Below are 16,993 nucleotides of genomic sequence, written 5' to 3' on the forward strand. Positions count from 1 at the left end.
CCGGCGGTCTCGCTCTGCTCTGCCTTTGCTCACCGCTCCGGCGGTTCTTTTCTGCTCTGCACCGCTCCGGCGGTTCTTGCTTGCTCTACCTTGCTTAGCGCTCCGGTGGTTCTTGCCTGCTCTGCCTTTGCTCACCGCTCCGGCGGTCTCGCTCTGCTCTGCCTTTGGTCACCGCTCTGGCGGTTCTTTCCTGCTCTGCACCGCTCCGGCGGTTCTTGCCTGCTCTGCACCGCTCCGGTGGTCTTGTCTGCTCTGCCTTTGCTCACCCCTCCGGCGGTCTCGCTCTGCTCTGCCTTTGCTCACCGCTCCAGGCGGTCTCGCTCTGCTCTGCCTTTGCTCACCGCTCCAGGCGGTCTCACTCTGCTCTGCCTTAGTTCACCGCTCCAGGCGGTCTCGCTCTGCTCTGCCTTTGCTCACCGCTCCAGGCGGTCTCGCTTTGCTCTGCCTTAGTTCACCGCTCCTGGCGGTCTCACCCTGCTTTGCTCTTGCTCACCGCTCCGGCGGCCTCGCCCTGCTCTGCTCTTGCTCACCGCTCCGGCGGTATCGCTCTGCTCCGTTTGTCTACCGCATCTGCGGTTCTGTTCCTGAGCCCCAGTCTGTATTGGACCTTATCCAGTCTGTGCTCCAACCTGCTAGTGCCACCCTGTCTGCACTCCAGCCGTGCTTGCCTGTACCCCCGACCCGCATACCAGTCGTGCTTATCAGTACCCCCTGCCTGCATGCCAGTCGTGCTTACCAGTGCCCGCCTGTCTGCATACCAGCTGTGCCTGCCTTTACCCACCAGTCTGTGTGCCAGCCTAACCTGCCTGTTCCTGTATTCCCCGGTGTGGGTCAACAGCCGTGTCCGGGGTCTGACCTGGAGTAGCACCTGGTCCCTCTGCTCGGTTCCTCTATGGTGCACAGGCGTCGTATGCCGTCGTGCGACCTTAGTCGGATCGGGTAGATACTTAGTTACGCCCCTCCAGGCACTCTCCGGTTCATGGTCCAATGGAATCACTAAACACGCACACGCCAGTCAGTCCGGGCGTGTGCATAACAGTCAGATACAGCACCTCATCACACTGCCAGATATAGCTTCTCATTACACTACCAAATACAGTGCCTCATCACATCTCCAAATACAGTGCCTCATCACATCTCCAAATTCAGTGCCTCATCAGGTGTGAATATACCCCAAGACACAGCAGCCGACCACTACATATTTATCAACAGAAAGTGAGTCTAACAGAAAATACAACAACACTGTTGCGCAGCAGAATATGGAGTGTGAGTTTAGTCGTACTTTACGGTCATCACTGTGACCAGGGCCGTTACTTGTGGGTGGCAAGTGGGGCATTTGCTTCAGGCACAGCTAGCAGGGGGCACCATTGGGCTGCATAATTAATGCAGCTATCCAAAATGTCTCCAAACTGGCAGCATATTGCTGCCTCCTGGAGGGAGACTTGACTCTTCTCCAAGCTGGATGTCAGACGGCTCAGAGAACAAGTGTAACGCTGACTCCCTGCACTGTAATTATGTCTTATACAATTGAAGCCTTGACCGCTGGCACTTGTGGGGTCAAGGCGATGTCAGCATAATAGTGAACAGGTCACTTGATCATGCTGCTGACGTCACTCCTGTGCCACAGAGGAGGAAAACAGATAAGGTAAGCATTGTAATTGAGCCAAAGAAATGGGAGTTTTATTGGGGGGGGGGGTGATCTTATGAAGGGGTGGTATGGGGGGGAAGTGTCTGGGGACATTTTTTGGGGGAAAGTGTGTTAGGACAGTGTAAGGGGATATGTGAGGGGACAGTATGGGAGGGAATAATGTGAGGTGACAGTATAGGGGAAAAAATGGGGGAACTGTATGGGAGTGAGTGAGGGTACAGTATGGGTGAGGGTACAGTATGGGTGAACAGTGTGAGTGAGGAGGCAGTATGGTGGGGAAGTGTGAGGAGACTATATGGGGGAAAAGTGTGATAGGACAGTATTGGGGGAAAAGTGTGGGGACCAGTACGGGGGGGGGGAGTGTGAGGGGATAGTATGGGGGGAAGAATGAGAGGAGAGTATATGCTAAAAAAGTGTGAGGAGACAATATGTGGGAGAGTGTGAGGGGATAGTATGGAGGTAGAAAAGTGTGAAAAGCCAGTATGGGGGAAATATAAGGGACCAGTACGGGGAGAGAAAAGTGTCAGGTGGCACAGTATAAAGACTGGGTTGTTTAGGGGCCAGTATATAGAGGGAGCAGCGTGGGAGGACAGCAAAGAGAGGATATAGAGACCAGGCAGTACAGAAGGGTGCACTGTGTGAGGGACAATGTGAATAGGAGCCCCAGTATGGGAAAGGGACAGGGTGGTGGGGGACACTTGTTATAGCTAACAAAAACAGACAGTGTGGCTGTTATAGCTAATAAGGGAGGACAGTGGTGGTTATAGCTCATAATGGCAGACAATGTAATAGCAATATCTTATAGGAGAGTACAATGTGGAGGCCATGCACCATAAGAAGTACATTGTGGGGGTCTTTTCATGTGCAGGGAGTACATGAGGGGCATTTGTTTATTCAGGAGCTCTGCGTAGGGCAGATATTTTTTATTAATTATTATAATAATAATGTTATTTTTAAGGGCACCTGTTCTGGGTGTGTTGCAAAAGACCAGAAAAGATGGAAATCTGCAGAAACGAGATCTGGTTATGAAAAGTAGCCCTAGTGTCTGGACAAGGTGGAGAAGAAAAAAAGAGAACAACTCCAGTCAGAGAAGATGTCACTTTTAAGGTACCTGGATGAAAATGTTTATTTGTGATGCTGTATTTCTGTAATGTTGATGGTTCTGGTGATGTATTCATGCAGGGGCGGACACAGACTGTAGTGGGCCCCTGTGCAAGAAATTTTTGGGGGCCCCCCCCGCCCTTCATAAGGCAACAAAGTTATGTAAACATAACCCCCCCATGTGCATCTCTCACCCCCCCATGTGCAGCTCACCCCCCGTGCATCTCTCATCCCCCTCCGTGCATCTCTCATCCCCCTCCGTGCATCTCTCACCCCCCCGTGCATCTCTCATCCACCCCCCGTGCATCTCTCATCCCCCCCGTGCATCTCTCACCCCCCCGTGCATCTCTTCCCTCCCCCCATGTGCATCTCTCATCTCTCCCCTCCCCCCATGTGCATCTCTCATCTCTCCCCTCCCCCCATGTGCATCTCTCCCCTGCCCCCATGTGCATCTCTCATCTCTCCCCTCCCACCATGTGCATCTCTCATCTCTCCCCTCCCCCCCATGTGCATCTCTCATCTCTCCCCTCCCCCATGTGCATCTCTCATCTCTCCCCTCCCCCATGTGCATCTCTCATCTCTCCCCCCCATGTGCATCTCTCATCTCACCTCTCCCCCCATGTGCATCTCTCATCTCTCCCCTCCCCCCCATGTGCATCTCTCATCTCTCCCCTCCCCCCATGTGGATCTCTCATCTCTCCCCTTCCCCATGTGCATCTCTCATCTCTCCCCTCCCCCCATGTGCATCTCCCATTCCCCCCACTCCTAGTTAATTGTATTTAAAAAAAAATAAAACTTGTTATACTTACCCCCATGCGATCCCTGCAGAATCCTGGCACTCGTCCAAATCGCTGACACCAGGTTCTCCTGCCTTCCGGTCATGTGACGGCGCCGTCACATGACCAGAAGTCAGAGGAATTATGAGATGTCCTGGACCCGGCGCTTTGCATGGGGCCGGGGGCCCCATGAGGAGAGAGACGCACAAGAGGGGGGCTCCGAGGGGGCTCCTACTGGCCGGGCCCCATACTGGAGTCAGGGCAGTCATGCCCTGATGGCGGCCCTGCTGGAGGCTGGAGGGGCCCCCTCTCCCTCGGGGCCCCCGTTCAATGAACCGGCTGCACGGGCGGTAGTTCCGCCCCTGTATTCATGTACTGATAGTGTTTCTGGTGATTTAGTTCTGTACTGATGGTGGTTTTTGGTGATGTATTTCTGTACTGTTAGTAGTTCTGGTGATGTATTTCTGTACTGATGGTGGTTCTAGTGCTGTTTTCCTGTACTGTTATTGTGATACATGGCTATGTTAATAAAATATTGTTCCATCTGACAATGTAAAGATTACTGGATTACTACATCTGTATTTACGGTATGTAGGAGCATTAATAATAAAATTAAGCACTGTGGCATGCCAAAATCCTAGACGCATGTAATATACACACTGTTAGGATTCGCCTCAGCTTGCAGGTTCCAGCGGTGTTCTCATTACCGCTCATATGTGATTTTCATACTTATAGTGATGTGTCAAATAGCTTCTCTTCTTCCTATTTGAATTAGGAAGAACAACTCTTTGGAATGCAAATCGCATATGAGCGGTTACAAGACGACTACTCAAACCGCTTAAGTTATGTATAGGATGGGGGGCACCAAATTGAATTTTTGCCCTGGGTGAAGGAAAACTTAGATTCACATCTACCTGTGACATAATGATAAATGTCCCATTTATTCTCTTCCATATGACTCTAGTAGACTTGATAACCCGTAGTGTAGTTGCTCTTGTCCACTCTATACATGGCCAGAGCTCTGTACATACATCACATATCAGACACGTCACATAAACAGACGTCACACATCACACACAGAGATGTGACAGGACAGAGCAGACAGCGGAGCCGTGATGATGAGCACTCACCTCTCCTCTCCAGATCTTCTCTCCCGTTCTCCACATGTTTCTTCAGATACTCGATACAGATATTCTCCAGATAATTCTTGTTTCTCTCCCCTTCTTGTATATCTGGACTGTTCCATCTCTGTGCGGTGATCTGGGCCTGGGCCATGGTGGGGACAAATGTCCATGTCCGTGTATCCAGGGCCAGGAACTCTCTCCCATCATATCCGTACTGACTGTACCCTGTGATCCCACCGTCATCTCTCAGCTCACAGCCGGACATCACCTGGACAATATGGAAACCTGCAGACAACACAGGAACATATGTATGCATGTGATTTGGTCAATGTATGTGTGTACAGGTGTGTACAGATGTATAACATAAAGTATGTGTATTATATATAATACGGTCAATCACATCTATTACACTCCTCAAAATTGAAATTGCAGCATCATGAAGGAAAAGTCGTGAAATTATGGAAATCACAAGATGGATGGACAAGAAATGGAAACAAAATTTTCAAAAATCTGTATTGAGTATGAGCGCCACGTGCAGAAATCCCTGGTCTTACACGACTTGGCTACTATCACTCAAGTTATTAATGGTTGCCTGAGGAATATCCTGCCATACGGAATGCATTTGGGAGAAATAATCAAGATCCACTGCTGGCAACTCTCTTTGCAACTGCCGACCAATGACGTTCAGATGTGCTGGATTGAAGACAAGTCTGAAGACAGTGTAGTGTATACAATGTAGTGTGTATTGTGTATATTAATGTATAAATTTGTCTCTCACCTCCAGTCTGGTTAAATCGTTCCATCAGTGTCTTCACATTAAGTCTGAATGCAGTCTCAGCTTGTTTACTTATTTCTGTCTGTTCCTCCCAATATTCTGGTTCCAGCTTCTCCATCCACTGGACCTTAGGTCGGGTTCTGCCACTGTCAGAGTTATAATTCACAATCTCCCGATCATCCACATATCCAATTGATGAGTATGCAGGCAGCCCAGGCCCCGGAACTGAGATGCCCATGTAATAATATCGCAGAGAGTGACTGTCTGAGAGAGACATACAGAATGTTACATGTCACAAATGAATCTGCACAGAATTAAAGATCCTAAAACATACCAAATATCTCCCAAAATTTAAGTCACTCTTTGAATGTTTAATAGTGCTGCGTCTAATCACTGTGGTTCTTGTATAAACTGCAGTCTGATGATGGCTGGTAAGAACAACTCCCATCATCATATCTTTCCATTTTTAAGTACATAATGGGATTTGCAGGTTTATGCAATTGACAATTGAATATAACAACCTAACATTTCAATTGATTGTTGCACTATGCTTGGTGCTGTATTCATGTACTGATGGTGGTTCTAGTGCTGCATTCATGTACTGATGATGGTTCTGGTTATGTGTTTGTGCAGTGATGGTGGTTTTATGTATGTGTACTGATGGTGGTTGTGGTGCTGTTTTCCCAGACTGATGGTGGTTCTTTTACTGAGTTCCTGAACTACTGGTGGTTTTGGTGCTGTATTCATGTATTGGGGGTTCTGATGCTGTATTCATGTACCAATAATGGGTTTAATCCTGTAGTAATAAAGATTTAGTAATCCTTAATTTGTCACACTACATAATAGATTATATTTGGGTCAATGTGCTGTCTGGTATACACATTGACAACACAACACTGACAATACAGCCGTCTAAAAGAGGACATATGTCAGCCGAACAAGTTTTTGACTAAAGCCACTTTAGATAGCTGTTGGTTGAATGATGCTTCAGCCCTGCAGCTATTTTGCCCAAATCTCCCATAGATAGGAGCACTCGCTCTGCTGTGTTCTGCAAGAGAGAGCTGTTGTCAGATATCTCTGACATTGGATTATCTCTTAGAGAATAAAAAGGATCTGCAGTCTAAAATCAGACATGCCAGACTCGCATCTCCATCTGCCCAACAATCAGGGGCCCTTATACACATTATACTGTCAGCTGAACCCATCGATATAGGTGGGTTTGTCCAATGTTAATGTTAAGGGTCCGGGTGGTGGAACCTCTGTGCTGGGATGCAAGGAGGGACCAGAGGGGCGAAACTAAGTGCCTACTCGGACCGACCCTGGCCACATGGCGTCTTAGTCGACTCCGTGAACCAAGGAGGGACCGGGCAGGGGAGCCAGGTGCCCCTCTGGGACCGACCTTGTGTGAGAGCAGGCGACTCCCACGGGTCAGGTGGCTGAGGCTGACAGGAACAGCGGCAGGTAGCTTGACGGGTGATCCAGGTAGGCAAGCAGGCGGGAACGGCTGGTAGCCAGACAGGTGATCCGGGTAGACATGCCAGCGGGCACGGCAGGTAGACAGGCTGGCGGGCATGGCAGATAGACAGGCTGGCGGGCACTGCTGATAGACAGGCAGGCGGGCACAGCTGACAGACAGACTGGCGGGCACAGCTGACAGACAGACTGGCGGGCACTGGAACCTGAGGGCTGAGGAGAGTGTTAGCACACAAACAACAACCTCGCACAGTCACCTCCATTTTGGAGGAGGTGCTTTAAATAGGAGAGGTCCTCTGGCCATTGGCCGGGGACTCTATAGGAAGGCGCACGCGGCCCCTTTAACCTTTAAGAGGGAGGGAGCGCACGCGCGCCCTAAGCACAGTGCCCGGGAAGCGCGCAACAGCAGCAGGGGAGTTGGAGGACGCCGGACCAGGACAGCAGCGGTGAGGGGAGCGGCGTCTTTGCCCAGCAGGAGGCAGAGACGCCGGCGCTACAGTTAATGTGTACAGTACAGACCAAAAGTTTGGACACACCTTCTTATTTAAAGATTTTTCTGTATTTTCATGACTATGAAAATTGTACATTCACACTGAAGGCATCAAAACTATGAATTGTAATGCACACGCCCGGGCTGAGCGACGTGTGCGTGTGATTCCACTGGACCGTGCCAGAGAGTGAATGCCTGGAGGGGCGTAACTAGGTATTCACCCATCCGACCAGGGTCGCACGACGGCATACGACGCCAGTGCACCAAGGAGGAACCGAGCAGAGGGACCAGGTGCTACTCCAGGACAGACCCCGGACACGGCTGTTGACCACACAGGGGAATACAGGAACAGACTAGTTAGGCTGGCACAACTGGTATGCAGGCAGGCGGGTATGCAGGCAGGGGGGTACAGGCAAGCACGGCTAGAGTGCAGACAGGAAGGCACTAGCAGGTAGGAACACAGGCGGGATAGGACCCAGTACGCACTGGGACTCAGGAACAATACAGGCAGAGGGGTACAGGCAAGCACAGCTAGAGTGCAGACAGGGAGGCACTAGCAGGTAGGGACACTGGCGGGATAGGACCCAGTACACACTGGGACTCTGGAACAGAACCACAGATGTGGCGGACAAACACAGCAGAGTGAGGCCGCCCAGAGAGGTGAGCGAGAGCAGGGCAGGACGAGACCGCCCGGAGCGGTGAGCAAGAGCAGGGCAGGACGAGACCGCTCGGAGCGGTGAGCAAGAGCAGAGCAGGACGAGACCGCCCGGAGCGGTGAGCAAGAGCAGAGCAGGACGAGACCGCCCGGAGCGGTGAGCAAGAGCAGAGCAGGACGAGACCGCCTGGAGCGGTGAGCAAGAGCAGAGCAGGACGAGACCGACTGGAGCGGTGAGCAAGAGCAGAGCAGGACGAGACCGCCTGGAGCGGTGAGCAAGAGCAGAGCAGGACGAGACCGCCTGGAGCGGTGAGCAAGAGCAGAGCAGGACGAGACCGCCTGGAGCGGTGAGCAAGAGCAGAGCAGGACGAGACCGCCTGGAGCGGTGAGCAAGAGCAGAGCAGGACGAGGCCGCCTGGAGCGGTGAGCAAGAGCAGAGCAGGACGAGGCCGCCTGGAGCGGTGAGCAAGAGCAGAGCAGGACGAGGCCGCCTGGAGCGGTGAGCAAGAGCAGAGCAGGACGAGGCCGCCGGGAGCGGTGAGCAAGAGTAGAGCAAGGCTGCCAGAGCAGTGAGCAAAAGGATAAGAGTGGAGCGAGACTGCCGGAGCAGTGAGCAAAAGGGTCAGAGCGGAGCAAGGCTGCCGGAGCAGTGAGCAAAAGGGTCAGAGCGGAGCAAGGCTGCCGGAGCAGCGAGCAAAAGGGTCAGAGCGGAGCAAGGCTGCCGGAGCAGCGAGCAAAAGGGTCAGAGCGGAGCAAGGCTGCCGGAGCAGTGAGCAAGGCAGAGCAGGCTAGAACCGCCGGAGCGGTGAGCAAGGCAGAGCAGGGGGGACAGGGCTCTGTTCACACGGAACAGACAGGAAGGGAAAGGCAGAGCCAGATACCCACAGGGTACTTGCAGAGAAGTAGCGAGTGGACCACAAACTCACAAACGGGAGTACAGAGACAACAAGCAGGAGTTAGGTACGAGTTCAGACTGGAACTGAGTGTACGGAGGAGACCGACACTGCAGCGGAATACAGGAGTGGGTCTGGGAATACGGCCCCCAGAGAGGCGGGACGAACAGGCTAGGAGCGTGTTCAGACAGGCCTGGAAATACAGCCTCCAGGAAGGCAGACAGGCAGGCAAGAAAACAAGGAATAGGACCTGGCACATTCAGATACAGGAGCGGGTCTAGGTAATCGGCCCCTAGAAGGCGGGAGGAACAGGCTAGGAGCGTGTTCAGACAGGACAGACAAGATACAGGAGCGGGTCTAGGTAATCGGCCCCTAGAAGGCGGGAGGAACAGGCTAGGAGCGTGTTCAGACAGGCCTGGAAATACAGCCTCCAGGAAAGGCAGACAAGAGAACACAGAACGGGACCTGGCACCTTCAGAGTGAAAGCACACACTGAATGAAACACAATGCTCAGGCAGGGATTGATTGGGGCAGCTGGGTTAAATACCAGGTGACAGACAGCAATAGGCTGAGGACGCACAAGGGGTGTGACCCACAGCAGGTACAAAAAGCAGGAAGTGATCGGGCGCCGCCCTTAAGCAGCAGAAACAGACACAAACAGACAGCATGGAGGGAAGCCAGAGAGACATTCTGGACTGGAGATCAAGTGCGCGCTCTTGCACAGTGGGAGATGGACCACTATGCAAGGAGGCTGCCAGGTATGTTACATGAATTAACACATGTGGAATTATATACTTAACAAAAAAGTGTGAAACAACTGAAAATATGTCTTATATTCTAGGTTCTTCAAAGTAGCCACCTTTTGCTTTGATGACTGCTTTGCACACTCTTGGCATTCTCTTGATGAGCTCCCAGCTACCCTTGCTTTTCTTTGCATTCTGGAAGAGGGGCAGCAAATTAAAAGACTGATTGGCAGAACAGACTGAAGAAGAAGAGCAAAGCTAGCTGGCCAGAGAAAGGTGTGTGTGAACTTCTATTTTCCTGAACTGCTGGTGGTTTTGGTGCTGTATCCATGTATTGGGAGGTTCTAGTGCTGTATTCATGAGACTTTAGAAAGCATGACACTGGAAGGAACAAAAAAGTGTCAGAGCATGAGCTCTGACAGCCCACCAACTAGGTATAATGTCTGCTGATCAGCCAGACTTCCAGAAGTTGTCCATCTCCTCATGGCCTATGTCAAAGGAGAATCCAGTCACCCACTCTCTGGTATCTGAATGAGTATAGCATGTGCCTGTTGTAATTGTGTTGTAGTAGATAATTAGTTGTTCCTTGCTCAATTCTTGCCATTTTTGTTTTAACCGTTCCAGACATAGCAATTTTCCTTTTTTGTGCTTCTGTTATTTCCTCCCCTTTTTAAAACAGCGATAACTTTTGTATTTCTTTGTCGACATATCCGTATGAGGGCTTATTTTTTTGCAAGATAATTTTGAATGACATCATCTATATTATCATATAATGTACTGAAAAGCGGGAAGAAAAAATTCAAAGTGTGGCGAAAAGAACAATTCCGACGTTGATTTTTGGATTTTGTTTTTACAGCATTCATTGGACAGTAGAAATGACCTGGCAATATGATTCTCCAGGTCATTGTTATTATGGTGATACCAAACATGCATAGTTTACTTTTTAAGTATTAAAATTAAAAGCATTAATTAAGCATTAAGTGCTAAGTATTTCGTTGAAAAAAAAATGCTTTTGTCATCATTTTCCAAGACCCATAGTTCCCTGAACTGATATTTTTTTCAGTACCGTTATGGGTAGGTACAATGTCTATATTCCCTTTTCTTGCAGTTTTGCAATAGCCGAAAAACTGTAATTTGGGGATTTAGATTTTTTTTTCTCATTACGTTGTTTACCAATCGAGTTAATTAATTTTATATTTTGTTAGATCGAACTTTTAATAACATTAAGATACCACATAGAGTGAATATAAAAAGTTTATACAATCCTGTTAAAATGCCAGGTTTTTGTCATGTAAAAAAAAAATCCTACCAAAAAGAATCATTTTAGAACCTTTTCAACCTTTAATGTTTCCCATGAAATGTACAAATCTGTTGACAAACATAAATAATTTTGAGGGTGAAAATAAAAATTATCAAACTAAAGTAATGTGGTTGCACCATTTTATTCAACCTTCTATGACCAGCATGCCCATACAGAAGGCTTAGGAGGGTTGATCTTACTGACAAATTTCCTTTAAATAGTAGTCAGCACACAGCCGCCATCATTTACAGGTATTCTGATTAACCCCATGGAAAGTTTCGCTGTTCTAGTAGGATTTTTATGACATTTTCTTAGTTGCAATTTACAGCAAAAGCCTTTGTCTATAAACAGCTTACAACACAGCAAAGGGAACTCTTTGTTGAAAGTTATCAGTCAGGAGAAGGGTGCAAAAACATTTCCAAGCCATTAGATATATCATGGACACTGAAGAAGTCATCAAGAAGTGGCTTAAATTTGGCATAACAGTGACATGGCCTAGAACCGGATGTCCCTCAAAAATTGATGAAAAGACAAGAAGAAAATTAGTCCTGGAGGCTGCCAAGAGGCTTGCAGCAACATTAAAGGAGCTGTAGGAATTTCTGGCAAGTCCTGGTTGTATACTGCATATGACAACAATCTCCCATAGTTTTCATATGTCTGGTCAGTGGGGTGGGGTGGCAAGATGTAAGCCTTTTCTTACAAAGAAAAACATCCAAGCCCAGCTATCTTTTGCCAAAAACTCCACCAAGTCTGCCAAAAGCATGTGGAAAAACATGGTATGGTCGGATTAGACCAAGGTTGAACTTTTTGGCCATAGTTCCAAAAGGTATGTTTGGTGCAAAGCCAACAGTGTGCATCACCAAAAAGAGCACCATAACCACAGAGATGCATGGTGGAGGGAGCAGTGGGCTTTGGGGCTATTTTTCATATGAGAATCATCATGACATCACAGGGGTTTTCAGGCAGCACACTATAAATGCTACTGTCACAGATTGACAGCAGCATTTAATGGGTCAACAGCTGCGGCGGAGCTCCACTGGCAGTGGTTAGAGACAGATGATAGATGAATAATACAGGGAGCCGACATAAGACATACCATTATGTATTATTTCAGTAAGGGGTTAAGCTCATCTCTTTCAAGTGTGTATTGAGCTTGTACAGTGGTATCTTAAGTCGAACCCAGGTGAAGAAAAAGAAGGTCATCCTATACTCCTAAAGAGCTCCAGGCAACATTTGGATGGAGGAACTGTATCATAGTGAGGTGAGAACTATAAGGGACCCAGTCTATAGAGATCGGCTTAAAGGGGTGTTACATATACATACAGTTCAGACCAAAAGTTTGGACACACCTTCTCATTTAAAGATTTTTCTGTATTTTCATGACTATGAAAATTGTACATTCGCACTGAAGGCATCAAAACTATGAATTAACACATGTGGAATTATATACTTAACAAAAAAGTGTGAAACAGCTGAAAATATGTCTTATATTCTAGGTTCTTCAAAGTAGCCAACTTTTGCTTTGATGACTGCTTTGCACACTCTTGGCATTGTCTTGATGAGTTTCAAGAGGTAGTCACCGGAAATGGTCTTCCAACAATCTTGAAGGAGTTCCCAGAGATGCTTAGCACTTGTTGGCCCTTTTGCCTTCACTCTGCGGTCCAGCTCACCCCAAACCATCTCGATTGGGTTCAGGTCTGGTGACTGTGGAGGCCAGGTCATCTGGCGTAGCACCCCATCACTCTCCTTCTTGGTCAAATAGCCCTTACACAGCCTGGAGGTGAGTTTGGGGTCATTGTCCTGTTGAAAAATAAATGATGGTCCAACTAAACGCAAACCAGATGGAATAGCATGCCGCTGCAAGATGCTGTGGTAGTCATGCTGGTTCAGTATGCCTTCAATTTTTGAATAAATCCCCAACAGTGTCACCAGCAAAGCACCCCCACACCATCAAACCTCCTCCTCCATGCTTCACGGTGGGAACCAGGCATGTAGAGTTCATCCGTTCACCTTTTCTGCGTCACACAAAGACACGGTGGTTGGAACCAAAGATCTCAAATTTGGACTCTTCAGACCAAAGCACAGATTTCAACTGGTCTAATGTCCATTCCTTGTGTTCTTTAGCCCAAACAAGTCTCTTCAGCTTGTTGCCTGTCCTTAGCAGTGGTTTCCTATTTTACCATGAAGGCCCGCTGCACAAAGTCTCCTCTTAACAGTTGTTGTAGAGATGTGTCTGCTGCTAGAACTCTGTGTGACATTGACCTGGTCTCTAATCTGAGCTGCTGTTAACCTGCGATTTCTGAGGCTGGTGACTCGGATAAACTTATCCTCAGAAGCAGAGGTGACTCTTGGTCTTCCTTTCCTGGGGCGGTCCTCATGTGAGCCAGTTTCTTTGTAGCGCTTGATGGCTTTTGCAACTGCACTTGGGGACACTTTCAAAGTTTGCCCAATTTTTCGGACTGACTGACCTTAATTTCTTAAAGTAATGATGGCCACTCGTTTTTCTTTACTTAGCTGCTTTTTTCTTGCCATAATACAAATTCTAACAGTCTATTCAGTAGGACTATCAGCTGTGTATCCACCAGACTTCTGCACAACACAACTGATGGTCCCAACCCCATTTATAAGGCAAGAAATCCCACTTATTAAACATGACAGGGCACACCTGTGAAGTGAAAACCATTTCCGGTGACTACCTCTTGAAGCTCATCAAGAGAATGCCAAGAGTGTGCAAAGCAGTCATCAAAGCAAAAGGTGGCTACTTTGAAGAACCTAGAATATTAGACATATTTTCAGTTGTTTCACACTTTTTTGTTAAGTATATAATTCTACATGTGTTGATTCATAGTCTTGATGCCTTCAGTGTGAATGTACAATTTTCATAGTCATGAAAATACAGAAAAATCTTTAAATGAGAAGGTGTGTCCAAACTTTTGGTCTGTACTGTACATTTCCACCATGCTCCATAGCGAAGACCTGCACGAGGCACTCCAGTGTGTACAAAGTGTAATGTATCTTCTGTTGTTTATAGCACATGCTATGAATACACCATACATGATGTTTATAGTGTACACAGGTCTGGAGGTTCTGCAGTTGGTGAAGTAATGTACTATACAAGTCACTGCAGTTACTCTCCCCTTGAGAAAGCAATTATATAATAAGCGAAACGCGCGTTGGGGATGCTCAAATGTTTTTCTGGGACCATTAAGCAGAATGAGTAAGAATTGGCATCAACTTTTTGACCGCATTCTGTTGTTTGGTGGGACGGTTTTGTGAGCAGGTTTAATCATCACAGTGGTATTTATGGATATATTGCTTTGATTTTCTGCTCCTTACCTACCCACCATCAGGTATCCTCCTGCTTGTGACTCCCTTTTTGTCTTTTTTTACTTGTCTGTTTGTCGATTTTAGAACACATTTGGTCTCTTACTGCTTTTGTACAAATAAAGAAATCTTTTAGCCTTAAAGCTTCGTTTTGCTCTCCTTTATTCCCAGGTCACTGCAGCTGCTGCAGAATCTCTTTCAGAATCCTGTGCACCTTGAAGTTTATGTTCTTACTTTTGCAAGGAGGAGACCTTTGGATTATAAACCTGTAAAGGTACTGTGAGGGTCGTGATGACATTCCACTCGTCCTCCAGTCACTCCAAATTCAAACTATGAGCATGGGTCAACCATTCAAAGAATGAGTCAGACAACAAGCTGGTTCAAACTCAGAGCACGCTCAAAAGACTACTACAGACAACGTTCTCAGCAATGTTCTGTGTTTATTCCTACATACACAAACCTAAATACACTACATAATGGGAGGGGAAAGAGGTTGTCCGGAGCGGGGTAAGCCATGAAAGTCCAGTGTCTGGCCACTCCTGATTGGTCCACATCTCCTTATCTCAGTCTCTGGGCAGATATTGCAGCCGTCAGCTTATATAATCTTGTTTCGTTTCTCTGAAATAAGTCTTGGCAACACTGGAACTGTCTTAGTTTAAGTTTCGATTTGAGTAATATGTAGCAAGGAAAGCTTATTGTTATAAGACACAAAATGGTGGTTAGTACATTAGCAAAAAAGCGTATAAAAGTTACAAAAGTATAAAAGTTACAAAAATATATATTCTCTTTTACCCCGACATTCCCCCCTAAACACTAAGCTTTCCCTTGCTTCGGGGCCTTTGAGACTGTCCATGTGTGGGGAGAGGGGAGGTGGATTTCTTCACCCAATCATCTTAGAAGCTGCCCCCTTATGGGACGCCCCCAGACAATCGAGCCCTATCCTGGATGACACATGGAGTTCTCCCAACTGTCCCTAAACTAAATCTCTCAATTGAACTTTGTCATGGGGGGGCTGGTCAGACTTGTTCAAAGGAGTGTATTTCTCCATATCTTCTCTTGATTCAGAAAGGTCCCGGAGGTTGGGACAGCATTGGTTATATTTTTCCTGTATAAGGGGACTATGCAGCACAGGACCACCAGGCCCAATACTAGTAGACCTCCCATTACTAGACAAACTTGTTGGAGGAATCCCTTGAGCCCTCCCAACCAACCTGAGAAGAAGGAGATATCTACCCCTGTGTGGTAGCTGTCCACCCTGGGACAGACAGTAAGCATATGGAAAGGATATAGAAGAAGGTAGTCATCTTTTATAGACTCGTTCTGTCTCTCTTGCAGTGGGAGGCGTGAATACAGGTGCTCTTGCCCTCAAGCTTCAGAGCCGTCGGGGTGGTGAGAAGCACAGTGTACGGTCCCTCGAACCGCGGCTGGAGGCAGTCTTTCCGGACAAACTTCTTCACATACACTAGATCGCCTGGGATGAAATCATGTACTGCATCACCTGTAGATTCTGGGAGAGAAGCAGATACTGGAGAGCGGGTGTTAGTCAATTCTCTAGACAAGGCAATCACAAATTTTACCACTCTATCATGTGTTTCAGACAACTCTTGGGGCCTAATCTCTCCTATCTTGGGTGGGGGTCCCAAACAAAATTTTTATAGGGAGTCAGCCCATGTTTGGCCTGAGGAGTGTGTGTGATATGATACAATACTATGGGGAGTAGGTCGGGCCAGGGGAGGGGATGATCTTAGGTCATTTTCAAGAGCTGGGTCTTGAGTGTGGAGGCCCAAATCTGTTCCCAACGTGTTCCAGAGTTCTTTGTAGATATTTGCTGTGAAAGCTGGTCCTTGGTCCGATTCTATGACTTGGGGAACTCCAAATCTGCAGGCAATTTCGGTGATCAGTTTCTTGGCTGTGACTTTAGCAGTCATGTTGACAACCGGGTAGGCCTCGGGCCAGGCTGAGAACATATCCACGGCTACCAAAACGTACTCGTATTTTCCTGCTTTAGGCATTTGGATATGGTCGACTTGTATTCTCTGCCAAGGGTAGTCTGGTTTAGCCAGGTGTTTAAGAGGGACCCGTGCCGTACACGTTGGGTTGCAGGTAGCGCAGACAGAGCAGGATTTTGAGTACGCAGTCACAGTGGAAGAGATTCCGGGTGCAAAGTACAGTTTCTTGATACATGCCAAGGCTTGATTCTTTCCTCTGTGTGTAGGCCCGTGAGCCCATGCTGCCACAGCTGAGTACATGCGTCTAGGCAAGCAAGGCTTCCCATCCACTTGGTAAAGAGTCGAGTTGACCTTTGAATCTTTGCGACTTGCCAGCACGGCTCCTGCCGCTTTCCATTGCTTAACTTCTTCAGTGGGGGTCTTCCTTTGTTCCTCACACAATTTTTCTTCAGGCATCCTGACCCCCCTGGATTCCACTCGTGTCTCCGCTGGACTTGTATGGTCTTCCGCCGGCTGTTCTTTGGCTCTTGCTCTAGTGAGCGCCACAGCTACGGTTTGCAGGGTTTCCCCCATCTCTTCTTCCTTTTCCTGCCACTTTGATGACACATTCTCTACTGCTGCAGTCTTGGCTGCTTGGTCAGCTAGGTGGTTGCCCCTGGCTTCCCTGGAATCTAGTCTTCCATGAGCCTTGACCTTGATAACAGCAACCTGAATGGGTAGTTCCAGGGCCTTCATTAGGGCC

The 16,993-nt window shown here is 48.0% G+C and overlaps 1 protein-coding gene across 1 annotated transcript in view; it reads right to left on the minus strand.

The window, feature by feature from the left end:
* Positions 1–15,481, minus strand: part of LOC141272029 (class I histocompatibility antigen, F10 alpha chain-like) — a 53,096-nt gene extending 37,615 nt beyond the window's left edge. Inside the window, exons 1-4 of the mRNA XM_073682351.1 lie at positions 15,430–15,481; positions 7,694–7,708; positions 5,428–5,688; positions 4,656–4,934 (exon numbers count right to left, since the gene is read on the minus strand). Of these exons, the coding sequence (XP_073538452.1) occupies positions 4,656–4,934; positions 5,428–5,688; positions 7,694–7,708; positions 15,430–15,466 (592 nt within the window). The 5' untranslated portion in view covers positions 15,467–15,481. The remainder of the gene's footprint in view (positions 1–4,655; positions 4,935–5,427; positions 5,689–7,693; positions 7,709–15,429) is intronic.
* Positions 15,482–16,993: the final 1,512 nt, after the last annotated feature.

The sequence above is a fragment of the Phyllobates terribilis genome, unplaced genomic scaffold (assembly GCF_046119375.1).
Source record: "Phyllobates terribilis strain yellow unplaced genomic scaffold, ASM4611937v1 Scaffold_1__5_contigs__length_1240528914, whole genome shotgun sequence".
Lineage (NCBI taxonomy): Eukaryota > Metazoa > Chordata > Amphibia > Anura > Dendrobatidae > Phyllobates > Phyllobates terribilis.